This window comes from Haliaeetus albicilla, chromosome 12, assembly GCF_947461875.1.
Source record: "Haliaeetus albicilla chromosome 12, bHalAlb1.1, whole genome shotgun sequence".
Taxonomy (NCBI): Eukaryota; Metazoa; Chordata; class Aves; order Accipitriformes; family Accipitridae; genus Haliaeetus; species Haliaeetus albicilla.
Genome location: NC_091494.1, coordinates 40,036,616 through 40,060,969, shown reverse-complemented (window position 1 = coordinate 40,060,969; position 24,354 = coordinate 40,036,616). Strand labels below are relative to the sequence as shown.

The 24,354-nt window shown below is 38.7% G+C and overlaps 1 protein-coding gene across 3 annotated transcripts in view; it reads right to left on the bottom strand.

Moving 5' to 3' along the window:
* The window catches only part of CEP112 (centrosomal protein 112), a 175,179-nt gene that overhangs the window by 58,115 nt on the left and 92,710 nt on the right, over positions 1-24,354 (bottom strand). For all 3 annotated transcript variants that reach the window (XR_011327278.1, XM_069799345.1, XM_069799346.1), the window contains one exon: positions 6,245-6,475. Coding sequence is in view for 2 of the 3 variants with exons in the window: in XM_069799345.1 (XP_069655446.1) it covers positions 6,245-6,475 (231 nt within the window). In the remaining variant the exon portion in view is untranslated. The remainder of the gene's footprint in view (positions 1-6,244; positions 6,476-24,354) is intronic.

Below are 24,354 nucleotides of genomic sequence, written 5' to 3'. Positions count from 1 at the left end.
TAATGAAATGTAGAGTTGGCAAAGAAGAAATACAGCTAGAGAGACGGTATTCAACAACATAAGCTAATGCATGCAATGCTTATTCTTTATGAGCAGAAGCAACTTAACTGCTTAGGGGAAACTCAATACTTTCAATAGAGTATCTCTTTAATCTCTGAAAATGTCATATTCTTTCCCTTCATCTTCTCTTTCTTTGCCAGTGCTGAACAGTATGACATCATCTGTATGAGTACTGACAATAGTGCCAGAACAGATATTGTGAATTAAAGATATTCCTACATATGCAGTATGAAAATACGCCCAATGAGTATGTCCAGCTGGACTGCAACCTAGGGCTGTATTTGCTAGTTAATTAATCCAGCATCACAAAGCTTGACGCTAAAGGAAGGACCGAAATGCTCTCTAGGGCACATTATCAGTACCTTATTTGCAAACTGTATGCAAGTAGAAGTTGTTCAAAAATGAAGCATCCAATTATAGGACACTGTCTGCAGATTTTTGAAAAAGGTCCTGTCACAAAAACATTATATTACAGCATAACTATTATATAGAATAGTTATTCTTAATTAGAGAAGCGGTCACTTACACATTGACCTTAACTTTGAATTCCCCAGGCATTTGAGTTTTATGTGGACTTCTCACCAGATGTAGGTGGAGAGATTGTAACAGATATAGACTAGAAAACATTGTAAATGTCAAATCTTATTTAGAATAACAGAAATCTCAGAGTACAACTAACTGCTACATCATTAAAGTCTACAAGCACGATTTGCACGGCTCTGGCCAGGTTGCATGCCATCTTGGAGCCCCATCTCTCCAGAGTGAACCATTTCATAACTGTACTAAAATCAGAAGAATTGCGGTCCAGAAACTAAAGTGTTTGACTCTCTCTTTTTTTTTCTTTTTACTACAGCTTCATCCTGTAATCAAATCTCTTGTGCGTTCAGTACAGTCAATACACAGAAATGTAAATTACTTCTCCACAAGAAAAGCAGCACTGAAAAAGAATTAGATGTTCCTGGAACCTGCATAAAGATTTAACAGGATGAGTCAAAATATCTATTTAAGTATAGAAAATAAGTCAACAAAAAGCTAAATGTTGAAAATTATTTAGAGAGGAAAAAAACCCAAACGCTTTTTCTCCCACTCCAATTTAGTCATGTGCGTTGCTCAAAGAGAGCTTTTTTTATGAGGTATTTTCAGCGTTCCAAGGTTGCTTCCTTGGAGCGTTGTTAGCATGTCTACTGATCTGCTCGGGTCGTGCTTTCTGCATGCTCATTTTCTTTGCCAAGAAAATACCACAGATGAATGTTACAAACAGTTGTGTTAGCCAAGCTTCACATCTGCACGCACTTAGAAATGCAGTTTGTCTCTTGCTTTTAGTAATTCCTGGCAAACCTGAAAATGCTCATAAGCTTTGTACAGTCCATTACACCTGGCTGATTAGCGTTCATGCCATAAGTACTGCTGATGCAACCTATAACACACCTGTCTCTCTGCTGAAATTAGTCATTAGTGGAGCCTAACTACAGTACTATGTATTCTTTAATATGTTTATTTCTTAAACAGTTTGTTTCATTTCATCATAATGAGGTATGACTTCAAATAAAAAAAAATTACCATCACATCAGAAAATGCTATAATCACTATAATGAAATGCAAGCAAATTAAATCTATACTTTAAAAGTAAATAAAAATCATTATGATTGAATACAAGTGTTCTTCTGAAATGGTATTTAAGATTCCTTAACTAATAGACAAGAAACAAATTGGAGATATTCTCAAGTAATTTTTATGTTAGAGGCAGATAACAGATATTATGAAAGTACTGAAGTCCTAAGAACACGGTAAGTACTGTTTCAAATTCTCCATGCAATCATCTTGAATTTTTGTCTGATTTATGTCCAGCATGGCTTATCTGGCTTTAAGGACATTAAAATTTGTTATCCTTATCTGATAAGGTGGGTTTGTGTTCTAATAGAAATACCACGTTATGTCTTAAAAGGTGAGCAATAAGGTGATTAAGTGTGATCGGGCTGTGGCACCTCATCTAGCAAAAAGCAAGGCTGAGGATGAACCGCTGCGCTGCCCCAGCAAGAACAGCTACCTCTGTGTCGTGTTAGCCCAGCACACGCCGAGCTGCTCCTGGATCACCTCAACTCTGTTTCTGTGGACCAGGCTGGTGAGAAGGACCTGGCTCACAGAAATCTTCCAACTGCGGTTCAGGTAGAGCCCTCGTCACCTTCTCCAGCGCTCCCGCAGCTCAGGGGGCAGCACTCGGCACGGAGAAGTCTTAGAGGTGCCCAGTTTGGCCACAGCGGGTTCAACACTACTCGTTATGTGCATATTTAGGTCAGCTATAGCTTGCTTTGTAAGAAAGTGGTGGTTAACTGAAAATAAGACCTGCAACAGGGAAGGTCACTAGAAAATTACGGACTTTTCCCTTTTGTGGTGGGCTGACCCTGGCTGGATGCCAGGTGCCCACCAAAGCTGCTCTATCGCTCCCCTTCTCTGCTGGACAGGGGAGAGAAAATATAATGAAAGGCTCGTGGGTCAAGATAAGGACAGGGAGAGATCACTCAGCAATTACTGTCACAGGGAAAATAGACTCAACATGGGGAAATTAGTTTCTTTTTTTACCAATCAAATCAGAGTAGGGTAATGAGAAATATAAACCAAATCCTAACACACCTTCTCCCCATCCCTCCCTTCTTCCCGGGCTTGACTTTACTCCCAGTTCTCTCCACCTCCTCCCCCCAGCAGCACAGGGGGATGGGGAATGGGGGTTTGGGTCAGTTCGTCACACGTTGTCTCTGCTGCTCTTTCCTCCTCAGGGGGACGACTCCTCACTCTTCCCTGCTCCAGCGCGGGGTCCCTCCCATGGGACACAGTCCTCTGTGAACTTCTCCAATGTGGGTCCCTCCCATGGGCTGCAGTTCATCAAGAACTGCTCCAGCGTGGGTCCCTTCCACGGGCTGCAGTCCTTCAGGCACAGACTGCTCCAGTGTGGGTCCCCACAGGGTCACCAGTCCTGCCAGCAAACCTGCTCCAGTGTGCGCTCCTCTCCCCACGGGTCCACAGGTCCTGCCAGGAGCCTGCTCCAACATGGGCTTCCCACGGGGTCACAGCCTCCTTCGGAGATCCCCCTGCTCTGGCGTGGGGTCCTCCATGGGCTGCAGGTGGAGATCTGCTCCACCGTGGACCTCCCTGGGCTGCAGGGGGACAGCCTGCCTCACCATGGTCTTCCCCACGGGCTGCAGGGGAATCTGCTCCGGCGCCTGGAGCATCTCCTCCTCCTCCTTCTTCACTGACCTGGGGGTCTGCAGGGTTGTTGCTCCCACATATTCTCACTCCTTTCTCCAGCTGCAGTTGTGCAGGTTTTTTTCTCCCTTCTTAAATCTGTTCTCCCAGAGGTGCTACCACCGTTGCTGATGGGCTTAGCCTTGGCCAGCGGTGGGTCTGTCTCGGAGCCGGCTGGCATTGGCTCTGTCGGACATGGGGGAAGCTTCTAGCAGCTTCTCACAGCAGCCACCCCTGTAACCCCCCTGCTACCTAAACCTTGCCATGCAAACCCAATACACCTTTATTATTATTTCCAAAACGACAGATGCCATGTTTATTTTTCCTATAGTGCAGGTTACACAGTGTCTTTGGGCAACCTATTAAATATTTTCCCGCTCATCATTCCCTAGTGACTGGGAGATGCAAAAACTGTCAAAAGATACTTCCTTTTAGAATCACAGGTTCAAAAACATTACCGTACTACGTTTATGGAGCAACTTGCCGGCATTGTATGCTGTAATCATTAACAAAAACGAATCAAAATATTACAATAAACAATGCGCTATCTTTAAAGTTGAGATTTTTAAGCAACAGAAAATTAAAGACTCAGTAAATTGTGTGTCCCTAAATATTAAAAAGCTGTCTCCAAATACCATCAAATATTTAAATGTCCAGTGCACTTGCAATGAAAACTGTTCCTCTCTCTGCCCCCCACTCTCCTCCTTCCCATCCCCACTGCAGCAGGGTTATGGGGAGAGCAATACCATGGGAAACCTATATCTCCTGCTGCCCATTTTTACTTCAGTTTTTCACTTGATAGCCATTTCTTTTGTATTTCATCATGTTCATGTGAACAACAGTCCACAATTACACAAAGCAATCCACACAGAAATCAGTATTACTCACAAAACAGACTACAGAGGAATGAGATCCTTCACTTGGGAATGGACTGACCTTCAGATGTTCCTCAATAGTCAGATGTTCCAAGCCTAAACAGTGAAATTCAGCTTCCCCTCAGATTTTTAAGCAATCTTTACAGAATTGGCAGAAAAAAGTAAATTTAGAGGACATTTTTTTCTCCCATATGGTCCTAAATTTCAAGGTAACAAGAATTGCTAGGAAAATAAAAAGACTTTAAAAACAAGTTTCAAGACTCATGCTGCAATTAAGATGCCTTTTTTCCCCCTCCCCTTGGATAAAATCTCCTTCATCAAAGTTCTGTGGACCTTAATAGGATCAAGATTTGAACTAAGTTAGCTGAAACTGTAACTTTCCAGTTTTAAATGGAGTTTGCCCTCTAAGCTACTTTGACTTTTGGACTTTGTGGCCCATTTCCACAGCTCTACATTTAGAAGACAGAAACGAAGCAGAATGGTAAATGGAGATTTGAAGGTAATGCAAGGTATTTTCACATCTCTGTGAAAGACTTCCCAACAGAGATACTTTCTATTTCCCCCTCCTATCTTTTACTCAACATGTGCTCTTCTGATTAGAGGTAAAAAATAGGGAAGTAGGTTAAATAACAAAAATTTCAATAGCAGCTAATATAGCTTAAAATTAGCAATTTTTTTTGAAAAATAGAAAAAATCCAACAAATTAAAAAAATAATATTTCTGACAGAAATGACAATTCAAGACTATTAAAGATATTGCCCTATGAAGGATTATTTGTAACTTTAATTTGAGGATGTAAAGAAGTTAACTTTTCTTTTGCTATACTACACATGTAAAAAAAGATCAAAGAAAGAAAAGAATTGAGATTCAAATTCCATTTTTAAGCAAAAATGACAATGTCTTCCTGAGTTAAAATTAATCCTTTAATGATGAATTTCAAAGGTTTAAATACTTTCTGTGACCTTGGCTTTAAATAATTATGCCAAGCGGAGCTTTCCTTACATTCAGAAAAGATTCTGAATTGTTGATCACAGCCATTTTAATGGCTTCAGGCTGGCTGATTTCCAACATAATCCTCCGAATGCTGTTTAAAATTACAGACCAAGAACCTGACGCAGGTAAATGAAATGTCACTTTCACAAAGGCTGTTCAAACAGTATATGCAGATTGTTAATTTGTGCCACTGTACATCACTTTGCAATAAAAAGTATGATTTATTACATTAATGCATGTAAAAGATACTTCAACAACTATCTGCTTACATACACACAGCATCAACTATAAATATTAAGTAGGGTATTTTAGTTTAGCTTTTGAAATACAACTCGCGTGTTTTAGCTCATATCATCCCTAATGTGGTGAAATACTTGAATTCCAGACACCGGTACAAGGGGATGCTCAGCAAGCACTGATGTGCAGTCAGTGACCCCACTGAACAGAATGGGGAGGGAAGCCTTGATGTATCTGAAACATTAATTTCTATTTTCAAGCCTTTCACAGAGTCCTTGCTCACCCGATGCACACAGGCAAAAGTAGACCAGCCGTTGTTAGCAACTAGACCCAATTTCCTTGCAGTTTTAGCCTGAACTTTTTTCTCCTTGAGAACTTTCCCTCTTTTTAAGGGAGAAAAAGCTTGGTTAGACAGAACTGCCCTTTCTACTCTACCTATTCCAGCAAAGAAGTGATTAGCCTAGTCCTTGGCTGGCTTTGCCTTTGAAATCTGGATTTTTAAAGCCCTGACAGCTCCTGAGCACCGCACAGTTATCCCCGCTCCGCACTGCCCAGGGCTGGAAGCGGCTGCCCCAGCACCGCTCTCAGGGAAAACAGCTACAGCAGCGACCACTGCCGCTGCGTGTTCAAAGAGAAGTCTTTCATTATAGAACCACAAAACTTTCCATACTCGTGCCGTGATTGTGGCATCCGATGTCAGATCTACAGCATACGTCTGGTTTTTCAACTCAAGTGACCTCTAAACGTTTTACCTCAGTGAAACTTTGTCTCTCTGATTTTTGGGGCGATTTCTCCCCTTTTGCCATGCCACAAGAAGCAGCCCTATGCAAACCTCTTACCTTGTCCAAGGCCTTCTCTGTTTCTGCCACATGTATCTTTTTGAGGTCTAATGTCATTTTTTCGGCTTCCACTTTCAGCTTATTCACTGCTGTCTCATGGTCTCGAGCTGCCCTCTGCTTCTCCTCTTCCCACTGATGGCTCAGCTCCAGCAGCTGCTGCTTCCGCTGAGCGTTTACCTGAATAAGCTCTTCCCTCAGCACGTGGATTTGGTTCTCCATATCACAGATAACCTGAAATAAAGAACAAACAAAGTAAAACAAAACCAAAAACCACCACACAACAAAAACCACAAATCAAAACCCACTTGATTTTCTCAGACAGGCTGTTAGCTGGCTCAAAGGATTCTCTGTTCCTCTTCTTGGCCTCTCTTATTGCTCGTCCCCTTCTCTTCCTATGTGCAGATGAATACAGCTCCCCCCTGCCCACAGCACGGATGGACCAAGATTTACCTTTTTGGAGGGGATGCCCCCACAGGTGAAGAAATACAGTTTGTGGCAAGTAATCACTATGTGCAACGTCCATGCCTTCTCTTTTTTTTCCTTAAGAAATGACCTGCTGCCTTCTAATGATCTATCAGTGTATCGCCAATCATTTATCAATCACTGCTACAGATTATAGACTGTGTTTCATCATAACATCCTAACGTGCACCAGGAATATATCAAAGAACGTCCTCCTTTGGGTGAGGGAACCAGAGCACGCCGAGAGAGGATGACACGGGCTGATGCCGCGAACCCTTAAGACTCTGCAAACACAGTATAGATAAGACACACGACCTTCAAAATGCAAGACACAGACTTCAGAATCCACAACTCTCTTTTATGTGATCACAGATTCTCCTTCAGTCCTCAGGAGCAAAATATGTTGTGCGAGGCAGCAGTGGCATCAGAAGTGAGGGACTCTGGAGCGGCAGCAGAACAGCAGGGGGTCGGCTCACCGCCTGCCTTCCGGGGGGGAACTTGAAAGGGTAAGGAATGAACGTTATATGTGGTAAAGCTGTGTTACTCCTCAAGTGTACAGAATACAGGAGTAGTAAGAGTATACATTTACTACTTTAGATTTACATTTGCATGTAAGTCTTATTAGTTACTTTTCTAGCTGCATTTCTTCTGTAGCTTCTTAGATGAAATAGAGGAGCATCGTACCTGGGACATAACCCGCTGTGCTTACAGCTAACTGTAATGCGTGACGTTGCAAGCACATATATGTTTTCATTCATAAATATAATTCTGAAAATTAGCATTTGCACTAAAAAAACCTCACACAGTAGTTCCCCCTTTTTCCTCCCTGCTTCACAAGAAACTTTGTGGTTCTGTGGAATTCTTTCATAGAGGATGTGATAATATTGAGATGAAAAACTGATGTTCTACCAAACAGATGTAGGTGACTCAGCTCAGGCTTATTAAAGGTTTCACAAGAAAATCTGATGAAAATTACTGTATATTTAATGATCCCATTGCCCTGGAACACAGTTACTCATTCTAGAGCTCTGAACTGATCTCTCTCTCCAACTACTATTTTTCTTCTTTAGATATTTTTAATATACTGGCTGTATTCAGCTAAACCATCTATTTGCAGTCTCTGAGAACCACATTACTACAAATTGTTGAAAAAGAAACATTCATTTCTGACCAAAGTTGGGAAATGAATGACTATCAGATATATTGCCTTGTACATTAATATCCCAAGACAGATTGTTATAAACACTGTGATCTGAGAGAGAAAAATCAAGGCTTGAAAGTTTGCCTATTTTTTTCAAACTATTTGAACTATATGGTGTAATAAAAGACATGTTGTCTCCCCTCAAACCTTCAGCTGTGTCCTTCAACTATCACAGCTGTAATACGTATTAAATAATATTAACCATTTCGGAAACTTATCACAGGACTGACTTTTACTTCCATGCTTTCTTAATTACTCCTTGGCATTATTTCCTACTATGTTAAAGGTAAAATTTTGTGTGTGTATGTGTAGAGATGGAATGAGCACATCATTTTTATACAGAAGTACAGCACAGGCCACATACTTCAGCTATATCAGAATTATCTCAAACATGTGTTTCATATAGTGTAATCTGCACTAGATCCTTTCCTTCCGTTCCTGATCTTTTCCTCTACACGTTTAGTTTTTTATTAAATCTGTATACAGACTAAAAATGTAAAGTACATTTTAGTATATAATTATAATCTACAATATATTTTTATAATTCTTTCAGAAAATAAGTTGACCTCAAGATCATAAAAAAATTATAGCCTAACTGGCTTTTACTTAACCAAAGAAATGCTAGGCCAATTAAGATAACAGCTACAATTTCTATAGGATGACACGGTCTGATTTCTAAACTGACTTATGTAGCATTTGGGTTTTTTAATAGCTGTTCCAGTGCAAGTCCTGCTTGGAATAATAACAATTATCTTTTAATCTGTGAGAGCTCTTTTTGAGAGCACATTCCCCCTCCACTACCGCTTTCCATTCCCCCACCCCTCCTTTTTTAAAACAAAAAACTTTCTTAAACTTTCGGTCCTCCCCCGTATAAGTGAAACTAAGATATTACATTGCTCAGAAGTTTCCTAAAAAGTTTGATAAAATATTTAGGATAAGAAGCCATGGCTAACTTCTTATAATAGAGGGAAAATTCATTCATAAATCATATTACAAGCCAAAATAGAGACTGCATGAATTCCTGACTCAACTGTTACGCCCTTCTGCTTTACTTCATTCTATATTCAATAATTCTTATACAAAGCCATTAGAAAAATCAAACAGCACAATATACTGTTTTCTACAGCCACATGGAAAAAGTAACAGCTCCAAGCCTTCAGATTCAAAACTGGGGAGCCAAAAGATAGTGGCCTGAATGTTATAGGTAAAGTAACAGTAATTAATATGCAAAGGAGCATTAATGTTGGACCTAATAGATGGCAAAAGCAGATTTGGTTCTATTAGGAAAGAAGAAAGAATCTGAAGACAGGGTGATGGCAGTGAAACTAATATGATTAAAGGAGTCCTTTTGGAGCAACTTCACTGCTAGTAAGATGATGTTAAGAGACATCTAATCTCCCCAAAGTGACTGGAAAAAGCTTATATTGGGGATCACAGACACAGTTCTTGTCAATTACTTTAAAATAAGTCTAGTTCTCACAGCCAGATTATTTTTTCCCATAAACAAAGTCACTGGCAGAAGCAGCTTACAACCGAACAACTTGCTGCATAAGACAACCTTGTGTGACATGGATATCTTCAAACTGCTAAAGGAAATGAATCCCAAAGTCTTCATCACTAAGATTCTGCTATTCCACATGCCAGGTTTAATAAACTATTATTAGACTTAAATGTAGGCAAATTAGTACTACTAGGAAAAAAAAAAAAAAACCACCAAGGTGACATAATTCTCAGTTATGAAAAATCCATTAAATATATAATTTAAGAGTAACTGTGTTTTCTTAATGATTCTGTGGAAAAACAAAAGATGCAATTACAAAATCTCACTTCTCATGCTTGAGATCTGAAGCTATGATGCTTGCTTGGTTTCTTTGTAAAATTGAATCCTCTTTCTCAGTATTGGTTCTTAAATTCTTTCCCTGGCTGCTCAAATCTGTTTGTGAACCATGCCTACCAAACTCTTTGCATGGTCCAAACAGTAACACAAATACAAGAGCTGCTGTGAGAAATACACATTTTAAACACTCCACCAGAGCAAATTATTCCTGTGCTAAGCATAAGGCTTAAACATAAGAAATAAAGACTTCAGAGTATATAACAGATCCAAAGTTTATTGCTATTTGCTGCCTTTTATGGAATCAAAATGTTACAGTCTCTATTTCGGTTGTATAGGTAGGAGTAAAAGAAAGATCCGTATCTTTTTTGCAAAGCATGCAGAAGTTCATTGTGATTCCACAGGATGGCCATGCCATAGCAGCATGCCCCAAAGAAGAAAGTATTTTGTAAAATGACTATTAATCCACATACAGAAAAACAAAACCAAGGAAAACACTAGCTTACAGAGTTTCCCAAATGGAACAAAAACACAAATACGTAAACTATGTGACAGGGTAGAGATTTCACATTAATTTATATGGCATACTTGTATGTCTGTGTATGCATGTATGACAATCCCATAGCTGAAGAAACTGCTAGCTGAGATGGTGATTTCTATTTCTGTTTCAAAGGAGGAACTTAGAATTCTAACTAAGAATATCTGTGCTGAAATAGTGTCATAAAAAGGGTGGGTCATAAGCCCACAGCAATTTGCCTGTAGGGAAAAAATAGACTTGAAAGAAAAAAAGAAGGTTGCTCACTCACTTTGGCCTATTTAAAATGCCAATAAATGTACTGCATGTTATTTGGAAGGAAAACATGTGCTCTTAATTTTAAAAAGTAAATTGCATAAGAAAATATAAAGTTGGCAAAAAGTTTAAATTAAAATTTGTTGCTGATGTCTGAAACTCTGCTACAATTATGTGCAACAGAGATGACAAATGGACTGAATGACTACAGTCTAATTAAAAAAAAAATATATATACACATACACATTCCCTTTATTTTTCAGGAGCTCCTACTTCAACCCCATGAAGCATTTACTTGGATCAGTTTCTAAGGAAGAGGCTGGAGCATGACTGCATCTTTTATACTCACAGTGATGGAATACATGGACTTCACTGTCTCCTTCCCAATGTATTACACACCAAACCACATCCACCCCATCACCATATTCAGCTTCAAATCGTGTTGAGGGCATTTTAAAGTCACAAAAACAAGGCAATGCAGAGTTAAGGTCAAATCCACTCTTAACTTACTGAGGCTTAGATCTAGAGTCATTTAGGTGTTGCTTCAGCCGTTTTTACAGTAAGTGACTAACATCTCCCAACAGATGAAGTTGCAATAACCCTTCATTGCCCTTCATTGCTGAAAGTACTCAGGCAGCTGAAATAGTGCATCACTTTTAAAGACCACTGCTTTTCTCAAGTGGATCATGACAACTCTTCAAATTGAGTTTCAAAAGTTTTCTGCACTGGGCTAACTTGGCTTCAGTTGGAGAAGACTGCATAAGTCTCAATTTGCTGTGTTTAATTTTGCTTGCATGTAACATTTAAACAAAACAAAACAAAAAACACCCCAAGAACCTCTGAGCAGTTCCACGGATTTAGCTCAGATATGAACTGCTTGGTTGGATGATCACAATGATCCTTTCTAGGATAATAACCTAAAATATTAGCCTGTAAGTAACAGCCAAATACTTGAACCACTGATATGCAGCTTCTGCCTCCGTATGCCAATACTTCCTCAGCATTTTCTCAACTGGAAGAACATTAAAATTAGCACATGCATTTGAGCAGCGCGCAATGTGAAGCCATCAGCTGAACCCTTCTGAAAGGCAGATTTGTTTCTTTGTGTCTTGTTACGCTGGTGCGATGTGACAGAGATGGATGAGGTATACATAACATTTGTATCGGGTAGTGGATTATTATTGAAAGGAGATCAGTCCAGTCAAGGGAAAGGAAGTCTGTAGTAAAAACAAATCTCACTTTGATGATGAAGAATTAAAAGGAAAATAAGGAACAAAGTAGAAACACCCAGTGATTCAGTGGTGACAATGAGTCCCTTTTCACCCACGATGAGTGCAACGTCTCAGAAGAGGTGGATGAAGTATCCCATCCCAGTCACAGAGCAACTGGTGACGTTTACTGTAAAATACCTTAGAAGGGATTATCTGTTGGAAGTGGGATTCTGAACTACTTTAGCTTTGTTATTAATAAACAAAGGTTTATAAAGTGCTGAGAAACAGATAATACAAGTTTCTCTACCATCACAAAAATAAGCAATGCATCTAACATAAAAGAATGCTAAAAAAGTAAACGATTATTGTTTGCAGCTCTAAGCTTAGAAAAAAGTGTAGCTGTAAGAACTTCAAAGATACGTAATGTTGATTTGTGTTTAAAACAAAACTGGTTTATATTAACAAGTCTTACTACTACAGTTTCAGCAAGTTACAACAATGGGTCTTACACTCGATCTTATTCCGGTTTTAGGGAACTATCCCCATGATTTCTGCCCTTAAGACACAAAAGAGTTAGGCAATCAAGTGCAGTACCAAGGCACAGTCCTAATGGCTCTCTGATCTTCTTGTCCACAAAGCATCCTGTTGAGTTGGACTCACTGGTTCCAGTATACCTGCCTTTCTCCATGCCAGATGAATTTCAACTGTCCAGTTCAGCCAGCTGGCAGCTGTATTTGTGGCTCCTTTGTAACACGACAATGATACAAAGGGTACACAGCAGTGCTGAAAGAGGAATCTTTTTGTTTAAGCTACAATCTAACCCTGAAGAGATATCAAATCTAAACCGATACCTTAAAGGAATTTTGAATTAGCAAGTCATTAAAATCTAGTAACTTGAGTTTTTAATGTCTTCGAAATAAAGCTTAGTAATTAACACAATTATGTCCATTTTAACCAACTATATTGAAAATATTTTCTATACCATAGCAACTTCAGTTAAAATACATTAAGAATTGATTATCCAATTTTTCTTGTGACTGGTCAAATCAGCAATTTGTCAATATTATGAGTCCTTAAAAAGATAGATTTGATTTGCAAAGAAAACTACTTCTGCAAATGTCACACACATTATCACATGGGTAATGATGTGGCAGAGCGCAAATTAACAGGGATAAGTAATAAACAGCTATTTAGCTTTCACAGCACAATCTATTACAGTGTCAAGTTTAAATGCCTTTTGGGTAAGAACACATAGGCCCATCAATATGGTAATTAAGGGAGCACATAAATGAAACGGTGTGAAATGAAGTGAAAATGAACAAGAGTTCAATGACCAACAGGTTGGTCTCACCTCCTAAAAGCGCTGATCAAATCTTCCAAAAAGCATGGGGCTGGGCAAGCTCTTCCAGAAGAAATGACAGAAGTGCAGGAACTCTGCTAGCATCACCATAGTTACAAGGAGTCCTGATCAGTAGTCTAGTACTTCCTGGAAACTCTAAAATATCAGCAAAGCTAAAACTTCAATACTCAGAGAGATGCATTTTATTATATGCTTATATAGTATTTTGTGCATACCTATGTGTTCTCATTCTTGAGGGGAAAAAAATTCTGTCCGTAACATTGGTGCTATCGCACAACTTCTTAACTAGAAGACATCTTTATCCTATATATGACTATATTGCAGTAATGGGGTGAAGTTATTAATGCATTCATTGATCAAATGTTCACAGTTTATAAATTAGGCTGTATAATATCAAGTTTAGGTATTCTCTTGTAGGAAAACTTACACAAACCAATGCTGCGCTCACTAACTTGCATAGCGTACAAAGAGTGGCAGTTCTCTAGACTCAGATGAATGTTCAGTGTCAAAAAAACTTATGCAAAAGCAGTGCAGATGGCAACCATAGTACTAACATTAAATGTTTGCTGTTCAGCAGTGTAAAATCTGAACCCCCATATTACAAGGCTTACGCAAAGGTATATCAACTCCATCTCAACACTATCCCAGCTTTTCTCACGTTTGCAAATGTACCTCTGATATCTCTCTTGAAAATATCCACTAAGACTTGTAAAGTGAGGTGTTGAGCTGCTAACTTACATATTTATTCTATTAATTTTAACAGCATTAAGCTGCTTTTAAGCGTCAAACCTCCTTTGTAAGATTCTTTACTTGGACTGTTTCAGCACTGTGTATGCTCTGAAATATGCCTCTAACATTTATGAATCTGATAAAAGTATATTCCTACTAACCCTGCGTATTTTGTATCTACTAGAGTGTTAGTTCGGGGTGGGGGCAGGTTTAACACCACCCTACCTGTACAGTGCTACTGGAGGCTACACATCACTCTCTTCTTCGTATTCAAACCATCATCAACTTCATTTTTTCCCCTGCACTTAACGTAGTCCCCAAAAAAGTCCAACACCCTTTAAATTTTCTTAGTAAGGCACTTCCTGCATATTGTCTACTACTGTTCTACAGCTTAAGCATTTTCCTGAAACACCATGGAAGTGTTGACGCATGAAGAACAATAAAGAGAAGTTACCTTCTGCTAAGCTCTATTTTCAATAGAATGAATTAAAAGAGTCTATCCATGTCATTCCTATAGAGAAACATGCTTAGGCATTATTTCCATAGATAATCTAAACCCCAAACTGTTCACTAACTTTGCCATGTATTTCTGAAGGCTGAAAAGAAATATGGAAGGCTCTGGAATCAAAATGCCAGTAGGAGAAATTACACTGAAAATATTAGCACCATTCTTGTTTCTACACCTCTGACTACATGCAAGAAAGGAGTAGCAAATTCTCAAAATCTGTGTGTGACAGGATATCAAGAAAAACACAAGTTTTGATCTTTCTTTCCAAAAGGAGTACACTGAAATAGATCTGGACTTTTAAAGAAGCCAGCTAGCTGCCTAAATCCCAGTTAATGTAAATGGCACTTAAACTACAAACTGTGCTTTAAAAAAAAAAGGGGGGGGGGGGAGCAGGAGGAGGGAAAGAAAAAAAATCAGACATCCATTTGAACAGCTCCACAAAGAGCTTAAAATTAACAGAGCTTATTTTGATTTCTTAATTTACATAAGTCCATTTGATTCTAATTTAGTTAACAGCGGCTAGAAAGCAGAACTTCATGTAGGTTGGTTATTGTCACTGCCTTCCTAATAAAATGATTTTTAGTCAAATGGAAGAACGTCAAGCCTACACGTGTAACTAAACAATACAGTGCACTGGTGAGTGAAAGGATTACTTACCAAGTTGAAATTGAGATAAATGTAAATAAATTTTCCATTTAACAGTTCTAAAACCTGGAAAAGACTTGGCCCTCTTGCCTGGAAGACAGATCCAGAACAGTTTCTTATTACCTGATTTACTGTATTTGCTTTGAAATAGATTAGTGAGTCAAAACCTAAGACATCCAGCCTTCTTTCTCTTCTCTTTTCATCTGATGAAAGAAGTGTTTACATTTGTATTTCTCTTTGTACAAACAAAATTATTTGAATAAGACTACTAAGAGAGCTACCTGGAAAGGACTAGTTGGAGGACCCATTTCCTTGTGTCTTTCTTCTAAGAAATTTAACGGAGACACTCAGCTGGGCACCTAGTAATCTACATAACTGCATTAATGTAACTTCAATATGATAGAGATAAAAAAAAATCAGCCATAAATACCTGATTAATGCATTGATCCCCTAAAATGACTTGTGAGAGCAGAATATAGATAAAATAGAGAGTGGCTAAAAAAATAAATAAAAATCTGTATCTAATACCAGGTTTGCTGCATCATACAAACTGTAACAACCTATCCCTAAACGATGATTGATGAAAATTACACCAAACACATATGTTTAGCCTTCCCTGTTTTCCATTATGGAAAAATATAAAGCTTTCTTTTCTGTATTTCAGGATTTGCACGGAAAATATTCCTCTTGGATGAATGTTAAAGATACATTCAGATCTCAAATAACATTGGAGCAAAGCTTGTTCCGAAAATGAAGAAAAGCTACTGATATTTAAGGAAGGATAGGCCTTTTCTGCAATGGAGTACAGAAATGGAGGCTAAAGATCTCTGCAGAGGACTGGGAAGAACTACCCATCAATCTGAGAGTATTTTTGTGTCCAGCATCCCCTAAGTCAAAGCTTTTAAAAAACATTTTCATTTAAATTTTCCAAGTATTAAATTTAAAAGCATTAGCATTTCCTGAACAACATGTAATTCTGATTTAAATGCAGACATGATGTATTACAGATTTAAGGATTACTACAGACATTCATCTCTATGAGGCAGCAAAATTAAATGTATTCTAATTCCTAATTTGTTCCCAGAAGAGGTACAGGCTGTATTGTCTACAGGAAATGTCTTTGCCCTGTCAGCTAATGAAAAGACTTCATTGTAAGTAAAAAAGCTGAAACACCGCCCCCCCCCAAAAAAAAAAAAAAAAAAACACCAGAAAAGCATCACACACTTCTCTTTTGGATGCATTTGTTTAAATTACTGCTCAAAACACATACATCTTTTAAATATTCCAGAAGTTTTACCCCACGCATCCTGTAAAGGTTTTATGGTGACTTAATGGAAACGGCATCAGCTGCAAAACTTGACAGGACAAACATAAGACAAGATGCAGATACAAAGCCTAAGTAATAAGCTGTTCATGCATAAGATATCTCCCATCTTCAAGTTCTGAAGTTAATACTTGTAGAAATGCAAACTTTGGACGCTAACTCCTGTTCAGGTCATCTGCCATGACTATCCATCTCCTCAACAGGCCATTGAGGGCCTTGAGGAAGACTCGAAGTTCATGCTACTGTCCAAGCTTTGCCCTGACCATTAATCAAGTTGAAAAAAAGTAACTTTTCAAAACGCTAGCATAATCATAGGAAGCCAACTGAGAAACCTAACACTGTTATTCTCTGAGCCAATGACTAAAGATGACTTAAATGCACTAGCCTGTGTGTAGTGTTCTGCTCTACTAAAGAACCTAATACACCAGGAAACTCTCTCATTACTAATGTCATGCTGCTATATTGAAGATGACAGTCTTTAACCAAGCATGAAGTCCTCATTCTTGGTCTCATGAATGGCAATATATGTGGGCAGAAATCCTGAACCCACTAGCTTCAGAAATAAAATCCATCTCACTTACAGGTTAAGATTTTGAAGAAATAACCAGCTTCTAACTTTGAAAAAAACCCTCATTTCTACAAGGCAGTAACAATAGTTGCAGTATTTCTGTTAATCAATGAGCTGTGGTAAATTCTTATCTACATTAGGTGCTTACACAAATAAGATGCAGAATTACACACGCATGTGCAGCTCTTGACTTTCTCCTTTTTGAAATGAACTCCTAATTAGAAGAAGCATATTCTAGTTGACTATCTTTAGTGTCAATCCTTAGATCAAACAGATAAATTTGTCACCTCCATCTGAGGATGAAACTCCTAGAGAAGGAGGTCTTTAGTCCAACCTAGGTGTTAGGTTGGAGTCAAAGGCATCAGCTCATCAGCTGATGGTACCTGTTCTGTACTTCGTGCACACACATACAGCTGACACCATTTCTAGTCTCCCTCTCTGCACCTTCATTCTCAAGTGCTGGCTGCACTATACCCGTCGTCTCGACAGTGGCTCCTCCGAGTTCAGAGACCTTTTGGAAGCACCACGCTCCACAGCTACCAGTTCAGAAAGACAAGATCAATCACAGGATGATCTGTACAAAATAAATGAAAACTGTGTGCATAACATTTCTCTTCTTGGAATCGAGAGTATTTTTGGCTCAGTATCTTCCTCTGGCACCTTTACATTGATCTCTATCCTTTTCATCCTCCTCAGTTTGTCCTTGAATTCAGTTGATGCCACTTCATTTTCTGAATGACAAATAGGCCACTGCATCCTGGGGCAGGAATTTCTTCAGATTTATTTATACAATTGTTTCTAATATACTGTACTTAGAATAAATAATATATAGTTTAAATGTAAAATCTAAATACATACCAAACATGCAAATTCTATGAAACACCAGTAAAATAAAATAACCCATAAAATATATCCATTTATACAGGTCAGTGTTTATATTTACTACCTGCCCCCCACCCCAGCCCCCGCAAAAAACAAAACCAACCTCCAAATTGCATTAAGCGATCAGGAGCCATGTATCACTCCTAAACTGAATACTCTGGCAGGGAGCAACCATTGTAGGAAGGGCTTGAAGGAGAAACTGTTGACTGGAGGCAGAGCACCTAATGGAGCAGTCTCCTTTCTGCACAGCAATGAAGCACAGTCTTTTAAGAGGACATCATTTGCAGACTTTTGAAATCTACTGCTTTTACTTTTCTGGAAAGCATCACTGTTTCGAAGGACACAATCTTATTGTGTAAAAGTAAGAAATCGTGACTACGTACCACATTTCTGCTAACATGAAGCACAAAGATCAGGCAACTCTTGGAAAGATTATTTCTTGAAAAACCACGAGGTGGTATTCTTGACAAATGGCATCTGATGCATTTGTTGAGACAGAGATTTCAGTTTACTTCATACGCATGCCTAATTATCACATTAATGTAGGCTACCTAATGTAGGTATAAAGGAATAGCAAGGCTGTCTCTGCTAAACCTCCTTGAAACTCATGCACAGAAAAACAAACATTGCCTTCCATATAAATGACTACATTAGAAGCCATTACTGATTAATGCTGTGTATTTTCTCTCAGCCTCTGATGCAAAAGATGCCAAAGAAACGTTATTGCAAGTGTTTGTTTGCACAGCTTTAGAAATGATAGTAATCTACTAAGTATCCGACACAATACTCAGGTACAGCAGGTGAGAATTAATTGGTACCTTCCCCCCCACCCCAGAATTTCAGATGCTGAAACTGCTTCTCCCTTTATTGAACCAGCTCGGCCTAGACTAGCTTGTCCCGCAGTGACATGTATATTGAATACAAATCAGACAGCATAGCTTTAAATCTGTGTTGCAGCTCTCATTTCCAATTCGAGAACTGTACTATAATCATAAGCTTCTGGTGGATGAAAGGAAATCAGCTCTCTGAATATTAGCTAATGCCACATTTGCAAGTCCTGAAGAGATCTGTGCTGTTTAAAAAAAAAAAAAATAGATCATTTCTCGTGAACCTATATATATGAATCGCTTTGTACTGCTCGACTGATAGAAGCGATGCCTGTGCTGGGATTAAACCCTTTTCATCATAAAACCTCATCTGGTTCGGAGTCCAAGTCCATCAAACCTTTTCCCTTTAAAGTCCCGCCTTTGATTCTACATCAATTTATTCAAACCGCAGCTGGGTGGCTGAAAACGAAAGGACAGCATCATTTAAACCAACCATGTTCCTAACTTGAAAGAAGGGCTATAATTAAAAAAATGGGCATAAAAGAATGGAAATGGGATAATATTTTTTAATGGTAGTTCAAAGGCCGACAGATGTCAGAGCCTTTGAAGATGTCAGTACACTAAGCAAGAAGTTGCCATTAAATAGTTTGCCTGAGAGGTGAAGCAGCTTTTTAATGACTGAAAAAGCCCTTGCAGACACATCCTTGTGTTTTTAATTTGTCAGAGTTTCTGCAGTATTTTCTGATTAATGACATATGATTATAACTGCATAGCATACATATTTTTATACTTTGTTAAATGAATACTTTATTCCACATTCCTTCAGTGCCAGATAAGAACAGGAAAGCTTTACTACAGAGTCCAAAACTATTCAGATTGCTCAAATATTTATGGTAATTTGAGGGGATTGGCCAGATACAGAGCTACTATGTGTTGCTACCTTTTGTTCTTTAATGGTGCTATTACTACTGCCATCACAATGTGCATGCATTAAGTGAGCATGTGACCCAGTAATGCATTGTAGCCTTCTTGTGCCCTAAACAATCAGAGCTTTCATAATTCACTGATGAACAAAGTCATCAAATCAAAATAACATTTAGAAAAATTCCTCAATTGATCCTGAACAATACAAACAATGGCTGCCAATGTATTGTAAGTGGAAAACAACTTTTCTCGGAAAAAACCCTATTGCTAGGAAACACGTTCAGAAGAAAAACACCAATATTTATAAATACAGATAAAGTCCCCATCTTCGGCTGAGAAGACACTCCTGCAGTATCCTTCATCTCCCTGTTAACATATGCAAATTTTTTCTATTTTCACCGCAAATGGAATATGTAGCAGCCCAAAGCCCAGGGACAATTTCTTTTGCTCCCAGGAGTAAGCTCTCAGATCACTACAATAGTCTTTTGTGAAAGTGCGCCTGCCGAGCTGAGCAGGCAGAGCACAGGGAAGCACCCCAGTCCTGGGAAGGGCCAGGAAAAGCCAGTACTGCATGCCTTGCCTTGTATCACACCTTAGAGAAGTCATTCATATGAAAGCACGGTCATTACAAGGGTATTTGATTAATGTACAGTTCTTTCTGCTCTTCCAACCTAGATTCAGCTTGTTAATGGGATCATAAATAGAAATATGATGGACTCGGCTAAAACTTAACGTACAGAGAGATTGGAGGTACCTTAGCAGAGCTTTGTGAAATCAGTTGCTGGTCTCCCTGGAACATTTACATGACTTCGTAAGTATGAATATTTGGCTCGTTGCAATCTATATCCATCAGGAACCTCTTTGTAATAACCGTGCTGCCTACCACCACCATCATGAACCTTCTCGAGGGGAGGAAGATAACTGTCAGATACTCACTGCCATGCTGAAATCGCACGCATTTACGACTGGAGATGAAGAAAGCTGTTAGCAACAAATGTTCTGCTATGTGTTCAAAACACTGTATAGTTACCCAACTGCAAAAGCAAGTGCTGGAAATTTTGAAAAGGAAATGTCTATGGCTGCAGAGAGAAGAAATGTAATTCTGAAATTTAATTCTCCCAAAGGTGCTTATTGAATGAAAACAGAGTCCTGCTAGGAAAAAATACAACTATGTTAGGATTCCACTATAAAGAACACGTAGAAGTGGACTACTTTCAGTACAAATAATTGTAAATCCAATTTCCAAGTAACCTGCAGCCTTCCTTCTCAGGTTATTCTAAAGTTACCTTCAAAGATAGTTTTATTTAAAAAGCAAAACAAAACCTAATCTACCATGCATCACTAGAACACTCGACTTTATCGTGAATGTCGTGAAGATTGGAAACCTCAACCTATGAACATTACATTACACGCTTTTGCCACTTTTCCTAGAAAACAAACTACACGCGTGAGCAGCCGGGAAGCTGCTCAACAGGATGGGGTGGAAGTGGCCACAGGGAACACCCGCTGCAGCCGGGGTGTCGACCAGAGAAGTGAGATGAAGAGCTCACTCCCTCTTCCCACCCACTTCTCAGGAGCCTGGCAGATCCTGGTTACGTGGGGCTCTCAGCAGGAGCGTTACGAGACAGGGGCACGCTCTGGATGTATTAAAGCAAGAGGAGCAAGCTCTACTTATCCACTTCTCTTCAAAGGCCGTTGATGTTGCAATTGTACACAGACGTGGTACTTTCTGTTCATATTCACTTACTATTCTAGCACTATAGTAAAAATAGGAAAATAAAATAGTGAATTTTAAGCAGTTATAATTCAGCTGAAATAAAACTTCAGAGAACAAAGAAAAAGCACTTCTCTAAGCTGGTAGACTTTCTACTGAATTTCAAATTAATTTTACAAACTAAAGGAACGTTAGCCACAAAAGATGTATCAGACTTATGAATAAATATTACAAGATTCTTCTACAATGGGAAATATCAGACACCCTGAAAATTATGTTGTGCTACAGAAACCCATATAAGCATGCAAAGCTGAGCCATTCAGATTCTATCCATTAGAGGGCAATAATACATACACACACACACACACATATATATATACACATACAAACACACACACTCTCTCACGCACCCCCAACTGACTTTAGCAGGAAAACTAGTATTTTCTAGTATTTTCTCTCTAATATTACCAATGGTATATTGACAGCTTGGGTCCCGTTCCATTCTCTCCTCCTCCACACCCCAACAACAGTATCTAACAGATCAAAAATTACAATAACAAATTACTCGTTAAATTTGCTTTCCTACAAAGAAATCCATACAATACATAGTTTCAGAAGGCTTACAGTTAGTTGTCATTAAATGTAGCTTGAACAGAATGAACGACTAGTATTTATATAAGCATGTAAATCATTATAAGGGTTCCCAAACTTTGAACAGACAAGAATATTCTTCATGTGCTCGTCTCCCACCTAAAGTCAAACACTTTTCTATTCAGTCACATAAGAAACCTTTGATAACAGCAGCAACTGCAGACATGGCAAGTATCCAATATACTTTAGATGTCTCTTAATGCTACAGACAAATCATGGAAAGGCATTTTTATTATGTCATTAGTAGAGCCACTTGAGGGAAGCAGCTCATGTGCTGTGTCTTCTGCTTTCTTGCTCAAACCATGCCAACCTACTGATAAACTTCATTGTTTATCACGGGTCCTCAACCTTGCTGCACCCACTTCTAATATCCTGTAAGCACATTTATGTTGTGAGCTTACTGGGACAGGAATTGGCTGTTGTTACATATTTTTACTAACGCAACATAGACTCAGACTCCTGAGAGGATTCCAGCAACACAAATAATTACCATCAGCCCCTAAACTACCGCTTGTCAGCATCTTATTAGTTACAGGATTGCTGGAGTTTACAGTAACACACAGGCAGCTGTATCAGTCACATAACGACCAGTAATGCCTATGAGCATCCAGACTTTGTTTTGGTTTGGTTTAAAATATTATTACTTTGCAATGATCAATCTGTATTTCATTAGAAACAGTAACTCAGGTAATGATTTCAACCAACAGCTAGTTGTTTCCATGGACTGTTGAATAAATAGTAATTTTGTATTATACTAGAGGCTTAACTGAAGATCTGAATTCAACTTCATAAGGTCCAGGATGAAGATGTAGAACACCACACTGGTCACGTGTGCTATCCCAGACAGCACGCATGCATCCTCGACAAGGGCAAGCACCTTGAACTTGGAAATCCCTAATGACACCAAATACAGCAGGAGAACACACAGCTATTTTCAAATATTCCAGCGTACTCTGTGTTTGCAGCGGCTGCCTTTCCAAAATCACTTTCTTCACTATTTCTCTTTTCTAAATTCATTTTACAGATGCCAATACAGCAGAAAGCACAGACTACAAAAGAATTCAAGCTGACAGAGACAACTTCAGAAGAACTGTATCACCCGTGCAAGAGACGGAGTTCACTCTTCGTGGGATTTTCAGATCTGTTTCAAGTAAAAACACTGTGTCAGGTGGTTTTCTCTTTTTTTTTTATTAAACTACATGAGTGTTGTTTTTATAAACTCTGAAGAACAACTTTAAAACCTGAAAATAGAATATTCACAAATCAGGCCAATATTTTAGAGGCCAAAAATAAAGTTTTCTTATTTGCAGTATTTCAAGAAGATTTTCATACATATGAATACAAATTACTATGAGATATGTAATTGCAGTTTGAAATATATTGTTTTCTCCATTAAACAGAAATCTATAGCATCCTTGACATCGATTTCTGTCATTTTGTCACGATAAACACTCAGGTATTAAGTACCTTCCACATCATGCACCCAGGCATGATTCCAATTAGTGCTGAATAGAAGACAAAATGTCAGCCTAATAAGCTTCAATTTGCAAAGTCTTTGAACATTTGATGATATCATCACTTTGCCAATCATTTCTTGTACTTTGGCTTCTTTTTTTCCACATCACCTTCCCTGTCAAAAGAAAGTCTTTCAAATCTACAGAAACGGAAGACATGAACAACGTCAGTCATTGGTCTGACTGAGCTAAAAGATCCAAGAATGACTCCCCAGTACATCAACAGAGAACTAGGATGTGCACAATATTTCCTCAAAGCTAATTTGCTGCCAACATGTAGAGTAATTGGGGGAAAAAAGTCTACTTTAAAGTCATACTGTGAAAAATATTTTTTTGCATGAAATCAACACTAAAGACCTTAAATCACTGACAGAGTCTGTGCCACTTTTTCAAAATGAAGAAACAGTATTTGTTAAAGTAAAATGACAATCATTTCTTCAAAGGTGACTGGACCAAAGAACAGCGCTGCTGTCTGACTTCATATTGAAAATATTCACTGTATTTTAAAACAATGTATTTTCTTTCTAATTTGTTTCTTAATAAAAAAAAAAAAGGTTTGCAAGAAGAAAAAAGACAAATTGCAAAAAAGGCATATACAGTTCTGTAAGCTTGAACATACAAGGCTAGCGCACATCCAAAGCCTATAGCTAAGGACACGTGACACTTTCTCTATCTGGAATTTCCCCAAATGCAGAACCTAAAATCCCTGCTTTTACCTGGGTGTGAGGGAAAACAGAAACACAAAATGGCAGCAGAAGAGACAAGGAAATAGATAATGAATCGGGATGGGAAATGTTGAGCAACACAAAAGACTACATGGGCCCTCCGAGGCTCTGCCAGGGCAGCTGGTCTTGCCCGAGGACCAAACGCAGAGTCCCAGTTCTGAAAAGAAGAGACAGGCAATGGTCTGGGCTGACTCCCTGGAGGAGGTGGGTCACGCTGGGGCTGACCAGAGGACATGACCAGT